The sequence below is a fragment of the Mus caroli genome, unplaced genomic scaffold (genome assembly GCF_978045245.1).
Source record: "Mus caroli unplaced genomic scaffold, Mus_caroli_1 scaffold_9, whole genome shotgun sequence".
In the NCBI taxonomy this organism is placed as follows: domain Eukaryota; kingdom Metazoa; phylum Chordata; class Mammalia; order Rodentia; family Muridae; genus Mus; species Mus caroli.
The window spans coordinates 88,945,742-88,964,757 of record NW_028227264.1 but is presented as its reverse complement, the minus strand read 5'-3'; the positions used below and the strand labels follow the sequence as shown (position 1 = coordinate 88,964,757).

At 42.1% G+C, this 19,016-nt stretch overlaps 1 protein-coding gene across 4 annotated transcripts in view; it reads left to right on the top strand.

Moving 5' to 3' along the window:
* Nr1h4 (nuclear receptor subfamily 1 group H member 4) overlaps nucleotides 1–19,016 on the top strand; it is a 79,910-nt gene that overhangs the window by 21,526 nt on the left and 39,368 nt on the right. For 2 of the 4 annotated variants that reach the window (XM_021173869.2, XM_021173868.2), the window contains exon 3: nucleotides 14,343–14,711. In XM_021173869.2, the coding sequence (XP_021029528.1) occupies nucleotides 14,343–14,711 (369 nt within the window). Of the gene's footprint in view, nucleotides 1–5,526; nucleotides 5,803–14,342; nucleotides 14,712–19,016 lie in introns of those variants that run through there. The other 2 variants (XM_021173866.3, XM_021173867.3) reach the window with 2 other exon arrangements.

Below are 19,016 nucleotides of genomic sequence, written 5' to 3'. Positions count from 1 at the left end.
TCTCTCTCTCACTCTTCACTGTTAAGTACAAAGAATTGTAGAGGAGCCGAAAAGAATCTACAATATGCAAATACATTTCCCGCTACCTTAAGGAACGAGATTCATATTCTGCCTCACCCTAGCATTACACATTACACTGCTGCTAAAGTTAACGACAACTTTGGAATCCATGTTTGTGTGTGCGTATACAGATACATACATACATAAACACATACACACATATGTATATATATATATACATATACATATATATATAATCATTATTATTTTACCTAATATTCTCCCCAAATCTCTGCACCACAGTGAAGCCCAGAGAGGAGCAACAGTTGAACCTCATGCGTTCTGTTCCCACGTTCCATCATCTTTGATTATTCCTCCTTGCTTTATAACGTCACGAAGCTATTTCTGTCCGCCTCCTCCGAGTATGCTTTATCATTAATTAGCAAACGTGCACTTTGAAATTTGGTTCTTTCCAAAGCTGTGTACTTCAATTTAGAAAGACTCTTCCAGATGTTGCCGAACCACCCAAATGTCTCCAAATGTAATTAAAATTCTTGAGATGAGGATTTACAGGGTATTTCTGACATTTGATTTCCAGTATTTTCCCATCTCACTGAGCTCAGCTCAAGCGAACGTGGCTCTAACTTGTTGGTAGAACTAAATCTAGAAGTCTACAGGCGATGGAAACTATGCCTGGTTCAGGCAACATCAGCCTTATTTAGTGTTACTGGAGTTTCTGTTCTTCTCTCTTTTCTTTATTTCCCTTTTTCCCAGTGCTAGAGCTTGAACCCAAGACCGTTCACACTCTAGGCAAGTTCTCAGTCACTGAGCCATTCCCAGCCTTCCTCATCCTTAACTCTTCCACAGCTCTTAACAGTCTCTAAAGTTTTGGGTTTTTTTTTTTTCCTAATTCCCTGTGGCTTTAATTTTTCCTATCGCAGGAAATCTCATATCCTGTCTTTTATTCATGAAGTATAGAAATGGGTCAAGGCATGATACCGAGTGAGCCTTTCCTTATTACAATGTGGATCGCTGCTGCGTTCAGCCAGGGCATGCATACTTTGGTAAAGGCATGGCATAAGATGGAGAGTTATAGCCAAGTTGGCCAGCTGCTGGGTGATTCTTCTAAACTCTACAATTTAGCTCTCATCCTTGTAGGATAAGAAGCAGATTCTTAGGGGTACCAAGCTGAGAAAAGTAACCATAAAGTCAGATCACAAATAAATTTACAGCTGTGAGAAGAGTCAAAATGATGACTTTTCCTGAACGCCTTCCATATGTCAGACACCATATTGACTAAGTACATTTTAAAAATCTAAAACCTCTTGTTGTTTTCAAGACATGTTCTCACGTAGATCAGATTGGCCTGTGTAGCTAAAGATGGCCTTGAATCCCTAATACATATGTCTCCGTTTCCTAAATTCTGGGATTGCATACCCAGCTACTTTATATATTTTTAAAGCAGACTGCCTGGTTCACTTCTGTCTCTGCCATCTGCTTGCCTGTGGTTCAGGCACATCCCACCATTCTGTGCAAGTTACTGGCCTCATTTAGTCCTTCTCCAAAAGCCAGGGGCATTGTAAGCACCTGTACTCTGTTTGCTGTTGATGTTAATTCCCACAGAGACTCCTCTGGGACACCTGTCAGTACTATTGCCCTTTTATGGGGAGAGAGAGAGGGAGAGAGAGAGAGAGAGAGAGAGAGAGAGAGAGAGAGAGAGAGAGAGAGAGAGAGAGAGAGAGAGAGAGAGAGTAGATATTTAAAGCTGTCAAACAATCTGACCCACATTCCTTTAAACAGCAAGTAGATACCCACAATATTATTAGGACAGGGATAGGATCTGGGTGCTGAAGGTTCCCAGCTAAGAGAACACTTCTATTCACCTTCTCAGAGGAGAAAGCATTTTCTTTTCTTTTTTTTTCAATTAATTAATGTATTTATTTATTTTACATCCCAGTCACTGCCTTCATCCCTGCCTCACAGAGTCCATCCCTCCCGTTCCCCCTTCTCCTCTGAAAGGGTAGGGGGCCCCTGGGTACACCCCCTGCCCAGGAGCACCAAATCTCTGCAGGGTTAGGCACATCCTCTCCCACTGAAGCCAAATGAGGCAGTCCAGTTGGAGAACAGATTCCACAGGCAGGCTACAGCTCTAGGGACAGCCCCGCTCCAGTTGTTGGGGAACCTGACAGAGCTCGGGGACTCTTCTGGAAGAGTTGGGGGAAGGGTGGAAGGCCCTAAAGGGGATAGGACTCTCACAGAAAAATCAACAGAGTCAACTAACCTGGAGTCTTGGGGACTCTCAGAGACTGAGCCACGAACCAAAGAGAAAGTATTTTCTTTTTTTTTTTTTAATTTTTAATATTTTTATTACATATTTTCCTCAGTTACATTTCCAATGCTATCCCAAAAGTCCCAAGACTGTATCACAGGATGCTGGTCACAGTTCTCCTGCAGTAGAGTGTTTAGACAAGCATTGCCAGTATTTGCTCTACCCCGTCACAGCGATGCCCAATGAATGTACCTTGGCTGGGCTGCCATTCATATTGATCTATACAATCTACAGCTATGCTGCCCTACAGAACTTGCTATGGTGCTGGACATGTCCTGAATCTATTTTAGTCCAGCGTAGCAAGCACTCTCCACATGTGGAACACTGACACATGAGTGTGTGACTCAGGAGCTTCCACCACTTACTCGAGTACAGACGGACGTAACCAGAGGCTACTGTCCCAGATAGTACACCTTTGCACGAAAGTGGAAAGGAGTGGTTAACAGGAGGCAGTTCTCCATTCTCCTCTCCCAGCATTCTTGCTGATACCCCAGTGTGATGGTTTGGATAAAAATAGCTCTCAAAAAAAAAATGGTTCTCATAGGCTCATAATGGTACTAATAGGAGCTGTGGCCTAGTTGGAATAGGTGTGGCTTTGTTATAGTAGGCGTGGCTTTGTTGAAGGTCACGAGGGCATGGTCTTTGAGGTCTCAGATGCTCAGACCTGGCCAGTGTGTCACTGTTTCTTCCTGCTACCTGTGGATCCCAATGTAGAACTCTTAGCTCCATGTCGGCCTGCATGCTGCCATGCTTCCTGCTATGATGATAATGGACTAAGCATCTGAAACTGTGAGCCAGCCCCAATGAAATGTTTGTCTTTATAAGAGTTGGCGTGGTCATGGTGTCTCTTCACAGCAATAAAACCCTAACTAAAATACTTAGTTAATCTCTCTTTTACTTTCATGTCTTTTTACATTAATGATACAATAAGTTTTATTAAAGCTGTTTACACGTCCTGGGTAAGGACTTATTTACAGGAGTGTGGCCCTCTTGCCACAAGTTATCTAAGCCACTGGAGAAAATCTTTCTTCCTCCCCCAGAGATCATTAAGTGCCTATAGGTCTTCAGGGAGGTATATGGCCCTGTGAACACCCTCTGCTCAGCTACCATTATCTGCCTATAGGTCCTGGTGGGTGGGCTCAAGGGCCCTTCTCCTCCATGATAAGATAAGCCTTCCTTATCCAATCTCTTGTAGGTCTTGTGCCAGAAAGCTCAGCTGCTGTGAGGTCAGGAGCCCAGTGGTGGTGTCCCATGACAGTGTTCTACCACAGTCACCTCTTTGTTCCTCTTACATTCTTCCTACCCCATCTCCTGAGGTCCCCTCAGTCCTACAGGGAGTGATGCGGATGTGCCTTAGCCTTTCAGCCACCGGATTCTGATCCTGAAGTCAAATGCTAACGTCTCTGCTTCATTCCTTGTAAACTATTCACAAGTCACTTAACCTCACTGAGTTGTCATTCATCCTCTGTAAGATAGGGTTGAAGACAGTGGGCCTCATAAGTAAGACGCTGTTACATATGGTAGAAGTGAGGCTCCTGAGAGATAATGTGTTAATACACTTTGGACACTTATAAAGGCTGTGGGGCTGTCAGCAAATTATGGCAGGTATCACCTTTGTCTCTGAATTTGCTTTCATGTTGATAATCTCATTTTATCTTCACAGCAAGCCTGTGAAGGGTGTAGGCAGGGATATTATCTATTATTATCTATATTTCTCCATCTGGTGAGGCAGACAAATGGGGCCCATAGCAGCCCAGAGACTTACCTGAAGTTACATAGCATGTCTAGTAGCGTCATGCCTGGAATCAACCCTGAGTCTACTGAATCCATTGCTCACACTTTCTCAGTAGCATCAGCAGCAGCAGCAACAACAACAACAACAACAGCAACACAGCAAAGTCTTAAGGCTGATATTCAGAAATTATGTACATGTTTTTAAAAATGGAACCATTTCTATCCCATAAGGAAGCCATGCTATAATTTCAAACTGTCTAAGTATAATATCAGTACAGTGACTACCACCACCAATATACTTATGGCATTTTTATATTATTTTATTTAAATCATATATGACTGTGAGTTGTGTTATTATCACCTCCACCCTTTAAAAATTAGGAAATTGGAGCCGGAGAGATGTCTCAGCATTTAAAAAACACCTGTTGCTCTTGCAGGGGACCCGAGATTGGTTCTTAGCACCCATGTGACAGATCACAACCTTCTGTAACTACTGTTCCCGAAAATCCCACACCCTCTTCTGGCCTCTGTGAGCACCAGGTACACATGTGTCATGCAGATACATAGCATAAAAATAAAGGCCAACTTTTTTGTTTGTTTTTTGAGTCAGGATTTCTCTGTGTAGACCTAGCTGTCCTAGAACTCACTCTGTAGACCAGGCATGCTATGAACACATGGAAATCCTCTGTCTCTGCCTCCTAAGTGCTAGGATTAAAGGTGTATGCCACCACCATGCTGGATCAATCCTTTTTTTAAAAAATGAGAAAATAAATGCAGAAATGTACGTGTTCATTGTCCATAGAGCTTGTAGATATTAAGAAAGATTGGATTTATTAAATTTATTTATTTTGGTTTTGACTACTGTGCCTGAATATCAAAGCTGCATGGCTTAAACAACAAAATGTATTGACTTAGAATTCTGAAGGCTAGAAGTCTAAAATCGGGGTGTCAGAAAGATTGGCTCCTCCTGAGACTCCCAGGAAGGAATCCTTCTAGATCTTTCTGTTTGTCATATCAAAGTCATGTCTTGCCTCTTTGCTTCATTTTCCATCCACAGGTCCTTCTCTCTCTCTCTCTCTCTCTCTCTCTCTCTCTCTCTCTCTCTCTCTCTCTCTTTCTCTCTCTCTCCTGTCATAAGGACATGAGCCATAGTGGGATTGCTAAATAAGGTCACTATAAGGTCCTTGGGGCTAGGATTTCAACATATGATCTGGAGTATGGGCCGGACAGTTCTTCACATATTACTAGATACAAACCCATTTGTCCAGGTCTATAGTAGGCTTCTCAGGCTAACTGTGAAGTCTTATTCCTTAATGCTTCTGCTGTTACAAATTTGCCCTAGTTACAAAGGTAAAGATCCATCCATGTGGCATTTGACCTCCAGCCAGTCTTAGAGGCAGTGAACGGAAATTTACCCTCAAAAGGTTCTTAGGCTGGGAAAGGGCTCCCCAAAATGTTTATCTAAGACACCAGTTTCCAGCTTACTAGGCAATTTGGCATTGAGGACTTTTCTCATAAACATTTACAAATATTCCGCTCAGCGATGGGGTTAATCAGTAAACCACACCAACCTCTGGCCCCTGTCGTTTCTTACCTCGGCTCCTTCTCAGTTGCCGTGAGGAAGCTAAGGATGGTGATGCAGTTTCAGGGTTTAGAAAATCCAATTCAGATTAGTCTTCACCACAGCCACCGGCTGTCAGGATTTGTGCCGGACGGGATGAGTGTGAAGCCGACTAAAGGTAGGTCACTACACCGCTGTCCCTATGTGGGCTCTCCTACTGCACCGGGCAAATACACGGGTCTTTTTGTTAGAGGTCAAAGCCATAGGTCTCTGTCAGAGGGAGGTCCAGACAAGCGGAGAAGACGGGGGTTTTAGGGGTTGGTTTCCATAGTTCTAACTACATGAGTATCTTATAGGGATCTTATAGGGCCAACCTAGTACTATTCTTTCAAGTCAGTCAAATGTTAACAGTGATGTCCGTGGACGCTTGAAGAAAATTAGTCTCTTACTGAATCCTGTGCCTTTAAAATGCTGAACCTCCATGTCATTGAATTCTGAACCTTGTCTGGTGCCCTGGTACCAGCCTTAAAAACTAGAATAAAGAAAGCATTAACACACCTACCCAGAAGTAAAGATAAATTTATTTTGTGGAGTTTGGATTCAGTCACACATGTGTAAGTATGTGCAAGGGTCATGATGAAATATAGACTTCAGAAAAAGAAGAAATATAGATTTAATGAACTAGTTTTGTCTCTTCCAGTGTTTTCCAACAAGTAAGATAGATAAAAACTTAGATTTATTCTTAGGGTGTTTTTTTCTCTGAGTTAAAATATACTTTACCATGAAAAGACAGCCTAATGTAAGTGTTCTTTTTTCTCAAAACATAAGAATTAAACGCTAATCATTTCCCCAGTAATTACAACGATGTGCATACTTTTGATCATAGACTTGGCAGCAGCTCATTTTCCTTAAGCGTGGTGTTTCAAAGAGGCTGACACTGTATTTAGAGAGAGAAATTACTTTCATGGTGTGGCAAAGCAAATTTTCTACCCCCTTCTATTTAACACACATTTATTTCATGCTTACTATGTGCCAGACACTGTGTCCAGGGCCAGAAATGATAGGAAAGGGAATATAATCTAACCCTCCCCTCGGAGAGAGCGTTCACAGCTAACCACAACAGCAGCCAAGCAGGATATACTGAATATTTGCTCTGTGTGGAGAACGCAATTTACAGCCCTTGCTTTATACCTTCCTCACTGCCTGCAGCCTCTGACCTCAACAGCTCAGGACTCCAACTTTATGGGGGCTGACACCGAAGCTGAAAGAAGTTCAATGCCGTCCCCAAGTTCATATGTTTAGCCATTTGCAGGTGAATCGAGAGCAGACCCATCTCCTCTGTTGCAGTATAGACTAGTTTCTTATTACTGCCTCAAGTTTAGCGTGGAAGATAAAGGCCGTGAACACATACGGCTAATTATTCATGTTTCTGATAAGTGCTGTATTAGAAGTGTGTACAGAGGTTAGAGAGATTAGTTCTACCTGGGGAAACTGGGGCAGGTCTCTTGGAGGAGGCCATCAGCTGACACAGCTGGGAGAAACACCTATGTCCCAAGGTCAGGCGCAGGGAACGGCAAACAACTTCACAAATGAAGCCATGTCCTTTGGCGAAGAAGCCATGGCTTAGGAAACAAGATATGTGTTAAAGCAAGTTCCCTCTCAGTTCAATTCCACTGAACATTTGCTGTGCTTAGAACTGCATCGGAGGTAAATTAAAACAACAAAACAAAGCAAAGCAAAACAAAACAACAACCACAAAACTGTAAAACAAAACAAAAAAACAGGGGTAGGGGGATCATTTGCTCTGGACACCGACTCTAACTGAAGTGCAGGCAAGTGTCACCATGAGCATGTGAACCCATTTTCTGTTCACAAACTCCCTAGAGCTGTCCTGTTGACAGCCACCAGCCTCTAATGATTACTTAATTAAGATTTTTAATTACTGAGAATTTAATACATTTAAAACTCTTGTCCCTTAGTTTTACTAACTGCATCTCAACTGTCCAAAATCCTCATGTTATAATGGCTGTCATATTGTAAGTCTGAAACCCTCCTTTCAACTCAGGAAGTTCCGCTGGATGACAATCTATGGAAAGGTAGAGGCCTCTATCCAGAAGTTGGCTTTCGGGGATACCTCAGACTCCCCTGGAGTTTATTTATGTGTTCCTATTTAAGACCATTTTCCTAAACTCTCATGGAGTCTCTCATCCAAAGGATCCAAATTCTGGTACTCTAAGTTACAGTGGATCCACTTCGACCCCCTCCACTCCTTCTCTATCACATAGATCAACACTTAATGACTTAGTAGCTTTGTCCTGTCCTTGACATCTCTGGTCCCCCAACAGAGAAACAGAAGAAAGGCTGGACATTTTCTGTCTTGTTCATGGTGTGTTCAGTGTGTGCCAAATATCAAGTGTCCATTATAGATGACACAATAGGCCTCTCAGTGGTCATGCTATTAGAACAGACTGTGTGTGGGGATAATTAACCATCAGTTATCAATAACATCAAGATCTTTCTAAGATCTTTAGTGTCAACCCTCTTTCTCAGCAACTGTACTTTAAAGATTTGATTATTTATTTTATGTATATGAGGTTTGTAGCTGTCTTCAGACACACCAGAAGAGGGAATTGGATCCCATTATAAATGGTTGTGAGCCACCATGTGGGTGCTGGGAATTGAACTCGGGACCTACTGGAAGAGCAGTCAGTGCTCTTAACCACTGGGCTATCTGATCTCCATCCCCAACAACTGTACTTTAAACTAAGAATTACCTGATGAGAAAGAAAGGTTGGGCCAGGGGTTAATGGTCTATGGAAATTGTAATAGATGAAGTGCAGAGAGTTAATCAATTCTGTAGTAGAAGTTGCTCTGGTCTAACCATTTAGAAAATGTCAGCTGTGCCAATTCTTCATTTTTATACTGGCTGGATACTTACTGCTGTGCTCTGTGGTTATGCAGTGAACTGTGAAACGCTAGAAGTGAGTATTCTTTGAGAACAGAAGCATTGTTTTGTATCATTGTATACTATTCTCACATTTTGCAATGTTTTACTATTTAGCATAAAATTATCTATAACCTTGGAAAAACTGTATTTGTGTGTGTGTGTGTGTGTGTGTGTGTGCTTGAATGCATGTGGAGGCCAGAGGTCAACCTCAGGTGTTTTAGGTACTGTCACTGGTTTTGTTTGGTTCTTCAAGGTTTCCTTGTGACAAGATTTCTCACTGGCCCCGTGTTTGTCAAGTAGGCTGTCTGACCAGTGAGCCACAGGCTCCTTCTTGTCTCTGAGTTCTTAGCTGGGCTTACTAGCAACTCAGAATCAAGCAGAACCCTGGAGCTCTCCTGGCTTTTTGGCATGGTTTTGAGGAATGTAGGTCTTCACGCATGTGTGGCAGGTACTTGACTGCCTGGGCCGTCTCCCATCCCTCTTCCTGTTTTGTGTTAGATGGTTCCAGGGACAGATGTGATGTTGATGTCATTAACTGACCTGAGTTTGGGGCTCTGTTTTTTTCTTGATTATGGAGATATTTGCTTTACTGAAATTGTCTTCGGAGACCGAGAACCATCATGTGAGAAGGAAAAGTTAACCATTTCCCTGGGTTCTACAGAATCCAGCTTCTGGTGCTAATTGACTTTGACCTTGGGATGGTGAGAAGCTGGGTCTGGGTGGAGGAAGAATTAAGAGAACAGGATAGAAGACAAAATCTAGGAAAAAGTGAAACCAACGTTATAACTTTTCAGATTTGTTTTATAATTTTACTTGCTTCAGGATTTTCAGTCATATTATATGATAATGAAATGAACTGGGATTTTGCTTACATTTTATCTATAATAATTTTATACTTTATTCTTCTATTTTGTTCTCATAGAACAAAGTGGCTTTACTAAAATCTTTTTGTTGGTCAGATGCACTGATTTTTTTCCCCCAACTGATCCAGACAAGTTAGGCACGAAAGGAGGGAAATTGATGTCTGCACAGATACTGTATATTGTGTGTTTGGTCAGTCATTTCCTGGGTCAGTGTAGGATGTGTTCTCAATATTTAATATGTGGATATTCAGCTTGGCCATTGTAGAAAAGTTCTGAATTCTAATATTCATAGACAAGTCTAATACCTAGGAGATTTTTAGATAGAAAGGACTAGAAGATCATATATCTTTTCTTTATAGATGAGCAAAGAGAGGCCCAGGCAGGGCAGTAAGTAATGGTTTGTAGGCACCATTTAATTAAACTTGGAACCATGACCGTTAAGATGGGGAGTCAGAGAAAACAAGCAGAGCAAAATGGTCCTTACAGTCAAATCCGTAGCCACGTGAAACTGGATTTAATGAGCTCTGGGAGAGAGCGGCTAGGCTGAGGAAGGGGCATGAGGGAGACTGGAAACAGCAAAAAAAAAACCAGAAAACCTGGGACATGGGGGAAAAGGGATCATGCACACCAAGCCTTGAAGAGCCTTTCGTGTTTTATGTGCAAGCAGAATTTACAATCGCAAGTAAAGAAGGCAGAGGAAGAGGAAGTCAGGCCTGGGAAGCATCTCACATTTGACAGCATCCCATGGAGTGAGGATGCTTGGGCTTTGAGGTCAGACTCTAAAGTCTCAAGGACTTGGGCAGGAGTAAGAAGTACTGGGGCATATAAAGTTTGCATGACCTAGGGGCCTCTCTTTCCACTGATGGCCGACTAGGATCCTATAATCAGCCACCAAACCCAGACACTATTGCATACGCCAGCAAGATTTTGCTGAAAGGACCCTGATATAGCTGTCTCATATGAGGCTATGCCAGTGCCTGGCAAATACAGAAGTGGATGCTCACTGTCATCTATTGGTTGGAACACAGGACCCCCAATGGAGGAGCTAGAGAAAGTACCCAAGGAGCTGAAGGAGTCTGCAACCCTATAGGTGGAACAACAATATGAACTAACCAGTACCCCAAGAGCTCGTGTCTCTAGCTGCATATGTAGCACTGAGTTGTCTTAAGTGTGACTAGGCGGCCCATGAGATGCTTGAACATGCAGGAGGGGTAATAGTACCTCATCCTATGGTTGCAAAGAATAGCAAGAATATACCAATCCTCAGTGTTAGGAAGGAATTCATAAAAAAAAATTCTTCTACTAGTAGTAATGACAATAACATCAACCATTTGAGCCCCTTGAAGAACATTTTAGAGGCACGGGGCACAGGCCCAGAATCCCAACGTACAACTCCAAATTCCCAAACTTCTAGAAACCATTTTTTTTTTAAGTTCAGTAGGGTTTTAAATTTTCAGTTTTTTGTTTTGTTTTGTTTTTGTTTGTTTGTTTTTTTGGTGGCCATTCCTGGGCTGAAGGATGTGAAACACTGGCTAAACACATTGTTTATTCTCCTTTGTGTGAATATTGACAGAACAGCACTGAAGAAAGCATTGCTGAGTTCTACCCAGCGGTGTGAACACCACATACGGAACAAAGAAAGAATACTGAATGTTTTGAAATCTAAAAGAAATGTGTTTTTTTTTTCTCTTTTCTGTGGTTCTGGGGATCAAGTTCAGGCCCAATCAAGAGGTTCTAAATTTTATTTATTTGTTTATTTATTTTATCAATTGTATAGTTGCCAGTGTGTGTGTGTGTGTGTGTGTGTGTGTGTGTGTGTGTGTGTGTGTGTAGGAAATGTGTTCACCTATATGTGCATGTAGAAGGCCAGAGATTGAAGTTAAGTATATTACAGCAAACACATTCTATCTCTCCCCCCACCCCCACCTCACATTTCTGAGCCCTCATTGAATTGGAATCAGCAAGACTAGCTGGTTCATGAGCTTCTGGCATGCCCTTGCCTCTACCTCCCCAGTGCTGGCATTACAGGTATAAGCCTCCAGGGCTTTGTAGAGCAGTGATTCCCAACCTATGGTTGTGATCCCCAGAAGGGTTGAATAGCAGATATTTACATGATAACTCATAACGGTAGCAAAATTACAGTTATAAAGTAGCAATGAAATGATTTTATGGTTGGGGGTCACCACAACATGAGGAACTGTACTAAAAGGTGGCAGCGTTTGGAAGGTTGAACCACTGCTCTAGAGGGTGCGAAGGATCTGAACCCATGTCCTCATGCCTGCCCAGCAAACCCTTCATCCTTTGAACCCTCTCCCCAGTACCCCTAAGATTCAGTTAACTTTTGAATTCTAAGACACATTTGATTCTAAGTGAGGACCAGTGAGTCTGTACGATTTCAGTCAGTCACCAACAGAATGCTTTCTCTAGAAGTTTCCATCTCCAGCTTGAGGTTCGAATACTGGGTATCAAACCTTATTTGCTTAAAGTCCCAGTACTCAGGAAAGATGCAGCTGGAATTGTCCTCTAGGCTTGCCTGACAGTGTGTTAAAGAATCAAATGCACTCGTACACTCTCTTATCTTTTTTTTAAATTAATTTTTAATATTTTTCATTACGTATTTTCCTCAATTACATTTCCAATGCTATCCCAAAAGTCCCCCCATACCCTCCCCCCCACTTCCCTACCCACCCATTCCCATTTTTTTGGCCCTGGCGTTCCCCTGTACTGGGGCATATAAAGTTTGCATGTCCAATGGGCCTCTCTTTCCAGTGATGGCCGACTAGGCCATCTTTGGATACATGTGCAGCTAGAGACACGAGCTCCGGGGTACTGGTTAGTTCATAATGTTGTTCCACCTATAGGGTTGCAGACCCCTTTAGCTCCTTGGGTACTTTCTCTAGCTCCTCCATTGGGGGCCCTGTGATCCATCCAATAGCTGACTGTGAGCATCCACTTCTGTGTTTGCTAGGCCCCGGCATAGTCTCACGAGAGACAGCTATATCAGGGTCCTTTCAGCAAAATCTTGCTAGTGTATGCAATGGTGTCAGCGTTTGGAGGCTGATTGTGGGGTGGATCCCTGGATATGGCCGTCTCTAGGGTCCACTCTCTTGTCTTTTGTCTATGTCTTTTTTCTTTTAGCAGGTTGCATAATTTAACCATTCTGTATTCTAAAAAGCATGACTTGTGTTTCCTAAAATAGAAGCATCTTCACAACCTGCTAGTTATTATTACCTAAAGGTTTTTTATTAACATCTTATTTAATAATAATGGTTTCGGGAATAAAGATCTTCCCTATTTTAATGTCATCTATAAGTTTTGGGCACTTCTATATCAAATTTAACCAAGTGCTTGGCATGTCTTATCTCACTCAATCCTTACAACTCAGTTGTTATTGGTAGGCATTAGTATTTCCTTTATATGAAGAGAAAAGTATAAGTGTGAAGAAAACTCCCACCTGCACCAGGAGAGTAAGTAACAGACCATGGGTTTGAATCCAGGGAGACCAGTGCTGCTAGGTGGTGCCTTCTTCTTTCCAAACGCTCCCTTCTATGTAACGATAATTCAAGTAACAGGCTTGTAACAAAACCTCAAACAGAAAAACCTGTAAAATTCTTGTGTAGTTTCTTACCCCAGCATGTTAAAGATCATGAAGAAAGTTGCCTTACCTATAACACACACACACACTTACACACACACACATACACACTCACACACTCACACTCACTCACACACACACACTTACACATACTCTCACACACTCACACACACACACTCACACACATACTTACACACATACTCTCACACACTCACACACACACTTAGACATACTCTCACACACTCACACACACACTTACACATACTCTCACACACACACACACACACACACTTACACATACTCTCACACACTCATACACACACTTACACATACTCTCACACATACTCTCTACACACACACACACACTCTCACACACCCATATACACATTCACTCACACACACTCACTCACACAAAATACTTTTATATTCATGAATACACACACTTTTCTACTTTCTATTTAAAATAGTAGCTGAGTTAGAACCCTTCCCATATCATCACCATCATTATTCTTGCATATCTGAATAATATCTGTGTACAAATACTGCAATTTTTCCAACCATACTCCTATTGATGGAGTGTGTTTCCAATTTCTGGTTCTTACAAGGTGTCAAAAGTGAATATCGTAATTTGTATGAAAATTCCTTACATGGAGAATTTTATATATATATATGGCTATTACATTTATATATATATATATATATATATATATATATATATATATATGGCTACTAGAGTTTTAAGTGCTGGAGGATACTAACAAATTTCCCTTAAGAATATTTGTTTTTCTAAGAGTCTCTATCATTAAACTTAAAATCTTCATAACCTGAGTTTAAAAATTAGTATGTTATAGATTTAATTTGAGCTTATTTATTATTTATTTTACAAGAGAAATGTTTTGTGGGTTTATAAAACAGCTTCTAAAAGCTATTTGTTTATGATTTTTATCCTTTTTCCATAGAGTATTGAGTATTAATTTTCAGGATCTCATTACATATTACAACATGCCATTCATCAGTCCTCCATGTGGCACATTTTGTCCCTGAGCTTATGATTTATCATTTACATGTTTTTATCTCTAGCTATTTATACATGCATATATATGTATGTATATATAGAGAGACTAGGTATATTTACAGATAAATATGTATTTTAGAAGTTAATTATATAGCTAAATATACTTTGTAGTTTTAGCTTTTATATATGTTCATAGTTTATACTGAAATAAATTTCCATTTCAGTATTAGACCTGACATGTTGCTCTACTTTCTAGAAGGATGACATTAATTCTGGCTCTGTTGATCCTTTACTTCAGGTATGCTAACAGAACACTCGGCAGGCCCTCTGGGGCAGAATCTGGATTTGGAATCGTACTCCCCATACAACAATGTCCAGTTTCCTCAAGTTCAGCCACAGATTTCCTCCTCGTCTTACTATTCCAACCTGGGTTTCTACCCCCAACAACCGGAAGACTGGTACTCTCCTGGAATCTATGAACTCAGGCGAATGCCCGCTGAGACTGGGTACCAGGGAGAGACTGAGGTATCAGAGATGCCTGTGACAAAGAAGCCGCGAATGGCCGCGGCATCGGCAGGCAGAATAAAAGGGGATGAGCTGTGTGTTGTCTGTGGAGACAGGGCCTCTGGGTACCACTACAATGCGCTCACCTGCGAGGGCTGCAAAGGTGAGAGCTTTCGTTTTCCTTTCAGTACAATTCTACTGAGGTGGCTGCTACAATTTCTTGAACAAGGATTATAGGCAAGAAAATAACCACATTTATAAATTATATGTTATGTGTGTTTGTTGTTTGAACTGTCAGTGAAGCATGGCCTCTTGATTTTGGCAAGTGAACTCCGTGCGCTATAAAAGGCTCCAGTTTTCCACTGCTGTTGTCCAAGCCACCTCTTGGTTCCTTCAGAGCCCAATTTAGCCTGAGCTGGGGACATATTGGGCACATTAAGTTTATCTTTGCTATTTTCTCACTACTCTTGATAATTAGCTCAAATTTCTTGCTGTTAATGAGATCATAGGCACACACAAACTCTGATGGTAATTAGTTCAAATGTCAGGACAAGATGGCCATAGAGATGATCCAGAGAAGCTATTATTAGTTTTAAGAAGAATATTATAAAATAAAATGTAATAATAAGTTTAATATGGAGCCAGTGAGATGGCCATGGAGTTAAGATCCCTGGGACCCACATGGTATAAGAACTGCTGAGAGGTGTCCTCTGACCTTCACAATGCCACAGTATGTGCATGCCCCCCAATCAAATGAATGTAAAGAGCATATATAAATAAGAATAAATTAGCATGGGTAAAAGAATTAGTAAAATGTCTAACATGCAGGGAGCACTCAATGAGTCGTTCTTATTATTCCTGCTAAGAGTCTTTGGATCCAGTTGTGTAGCGTGAAGTAAATGTGCTATGACATCATTTGGCAGTTTCTAGGAGGTACAGATTTGAGGTCTCACTCCGAGCCTATGGACTTGGGAGGCAGAGGCAGGTGGATTTCTGAGTTCGAGGCCAGCCTGGTATACAAAGTGAGTTCTAGGACAGCCAGGGATATGCAGAGAAACCCTGTCTCAAACCCCCCCCCCCAAAAAAAAAGATTTTCTGGAAGAAGAACCTAAGAGTCTGTGATTTCATGAGCCCCTCGTGCTAAAATTTAAAAAATCTGGGCATAGGTGATATCCAAGGCACCCAAGAGGGCTTACCTGGCTGAACAGCATGGAAAGCAACAGCGTGCCTGCTCTCTCTCTCTCTCTCTCTCTCCACCTCCCTCGCTCCCACCCCCTCTCTAGTCACCAGAAGGATAGTTTCAATACAGAAAGACTGTATTAAAAGGTAGGTCGCAGCCTTAGGAAGGTTGAGAGCCAGTGGTCTAGAAGGATCTGAACCCATATCCTCATGCCTTCACAATAAACACTTCATCCATTGAGCGCTCTTTCCAACACCCCTAAGATTCAAAACACTTTTGAATTCTAAGACACATTCGATTGTAAGAGCTTTCTGTGAGGACCAGTGCATGAACCTGTACGATTTCAGTTAGTCACCAGCAGAGAACCCTTTCTCTAGAAGTTTCCATCCATCTCCAGCTTGAGGTAGGAACATTCATCTGTATATAAAAATGACTGGCAATCTAGCTAGAAAAGCACAAATTCCAGTCTAGGTCACGCTTCCTGCCAGAAGAGAAAGAAGAAGAAAAAGGCACTCATAGTCTACTTTAAGTCTGTATCACAGAAGAGGAGGCAGAATGGGTGTAGGAGCCAGAGGAGGTGGAGAACACCAGGAGAACAAGGCCCTCTAAGTCAATGCAAGCAAAGCTCATATGAACTCACAGAGACTGGAGCAGCATGCCTGGGGCCTGCACGGGTCTGCACCAGGTCCTTTGCATATATATATATATATATATATATATATATATATATATATATATATATGCTTCCAATTCAGTGTTTTTATGGGATTCCTGAGTAAGTCTGTTTTTTGTGCCTCCTCTTGGGCTCTTTTCCTTCTTTTTGTTTGTTTAGTCCAATTCCAATGTTTAGTTTTTTGTTTTATCTTATTATATTTTATCTATTGTATCTTATCTTATTTTATTATTATCCCTTAAGAAGCCTGCTTGGTTTCTAGTGAGAGACAGAAAGGGTGTGGATCCAGATGGGAGGGGAGGTGGAGAGGAGCTGGGAGGAGCAGAGGGAGGGGAGACAGTAATCAAGATACAGAAGGTGAGGGGGGAGGAGCTATTTTCAATAAAAGGAAACAAAACAGAAAAGAGAGAGGAGTACGCATATCATATCAGAAAGAAGCTGTGCAGACGTCAGTGCTAAGAGCCCGTGGGAAGTATCTGCTACACTTCCACCATAAGGCTCATGAATTTTCATACTTGATGCCTATTTTGTAGACGAGCAAACTGAAACACAGACCACTAACGAACCCACCCAGGGCTCCATAGCTGATAAGGGAAGGAAGGGGTGGGATCCAGTTTCAAAACTACGGTTTATAACTCCAACTCAACTCGGCACTTTGTTTGAGCGACCTCCAGGCTGAGCTCCTAGACATTGTTTGCCTAGTAAATGCCCATTGTACTCCGGGGCTCTTTGTTCATAGTTAACACTGCTGACCCAAACGGCCCAAGGACGAAAGCCAAATGCTTCATTTAGATATTGAGGAATCAGTATTGTCTCGGGCCACGGATCAAACACCCAAAGTCAGAACTCTGGAACAGTTCACCTCATAAGTAAACACGGATTTTAAAAAAGGTCCGAAGAATTCTGGGGCCTGGCAGAGTGACTTCAGGGAGACTAGAGGGTCTTGGGGTGATAGTCTGGCTGCTCTCCAGTCACCAGTGAGAAGAGCTAGCAGCATCCACAACACCCTACATTGCTGAGTACATTCCTTTTCCACTTCTGGCCCCGTCTGTGCATTTCTTTTGGGGTCAGGGGTGGGTTCCTTCTGTTGTTCTAGGGTTGTACTGGAATATCCAGGTGTATCAAGAAACCATAAAACTGTTGATCTGCTCCAGGCCAGGCTGGGTATAGGGAACCCTAAGCATGCAGGAATCTCTCTGTTATAGGATCCCAGATGACACTGGGTTTCTGTCAACTCTCAACCCACCTCTAGGATTCAGTCTGGAAACAGGGACATGGGAGAAAAAGAGTTCGTGGACCTCTCAAGGTACCAGCATGCCTCAGTTCTGTCTCTTTGATTGACACCATAATACTGTTGGATACAGGAGTAGCTACCCTTCTTCTTCCTTAACAGTCACATAGTGATTGGGATTTGGGAGTACGGACTTTGGTGACTGGAAAGTCAATAAATAGTCTGTCTGCCTTGTGGAGTTACATGTTCTCATGGGAAAACAAAGGAAACCTGCTCTCGCTTAGGAAGAAGGGAAAGAGGAAAGGTTTGCAAGGAAATGAATGGTGCACAGAATAGGATCCAATGGAGTCCAACAAAGACCTGTTCCTGGAACATCTAGCAGCTCAGCCAACCCTGTCTCCACAATCTGCAACTCTTGGCATCTGATCTCTCTGGATGTAAAGCTGATTTTGCTCTGTAACATTCTTCATAGAGACTGCAGGCTTTACAGTCCATCAGCATGCTAGGCTTTCTACGGTTTTGTAATAGTATCAAGTTATCGAAGATGGCAGTGGGAACCCAATGAAATAAAACCAAAACTAACATTTCAAGTAGAATGGAACAAAAGCAGGGACAGTCAAAAGAAGAGAGCCACCACAGGTTCTGTGCTCAGAGCTGTACCGCCAGGCTGGTCAGTTGGAGCTACTGCTAAACAGCCACAGCGTAGAAGGTGGTGATGTCAGAAGGCACCCTGATAACTATTTGCCACAGAGATGTAGCACATTAGCTGCCATCAAGGGTTTAGGAAGTTGCCTTTGCTAAAATTAATGGCTCCAGGGCCAGACCTTGTCTGTTGAATCCACCCGCAGTGGTGTTCTGTATCGGTTCTGTCAACACTCTCACCTGGAAACTAAAGCTATTGCTTGACACAATTCCATGACCCTGATCCACAGCTGAAATGATAAGAGTACAGCTCTAGGCCCCATTCATTGACTTCTAATGCTACCTCTATGGAAGAGCTTTGCAAGGGAACCTGGGAAATGTGTCCAACATTCTTCCTTTGCAGAATAGACTTACAGAATCCTGGAAGGAGGACGCAGGAGATACAGAGCTAGCCAAATCTCATTCTGTCTAGCACTTTATTTCTATATGCCCTAACTCTGTAAAAGAGAAGTTATCTATACCAGTGGTTCTCAACCTTCCTAGCTGTGACACTTTAATACAGTTCCTCAGGTTGTGTTGGCCCCCAGTCATAAAATTATGTTTGTTCCTACCTCATAACTGTAATTTTGCTACTGCTATGAACCGTAATGTAAATATTTGATAGGCAAGATGTCTGATTTGCAACCCCAAGAGGGTCAGGGTAGCCACAACCCACAGGTTGAGAACCACAGATCTATAGGGT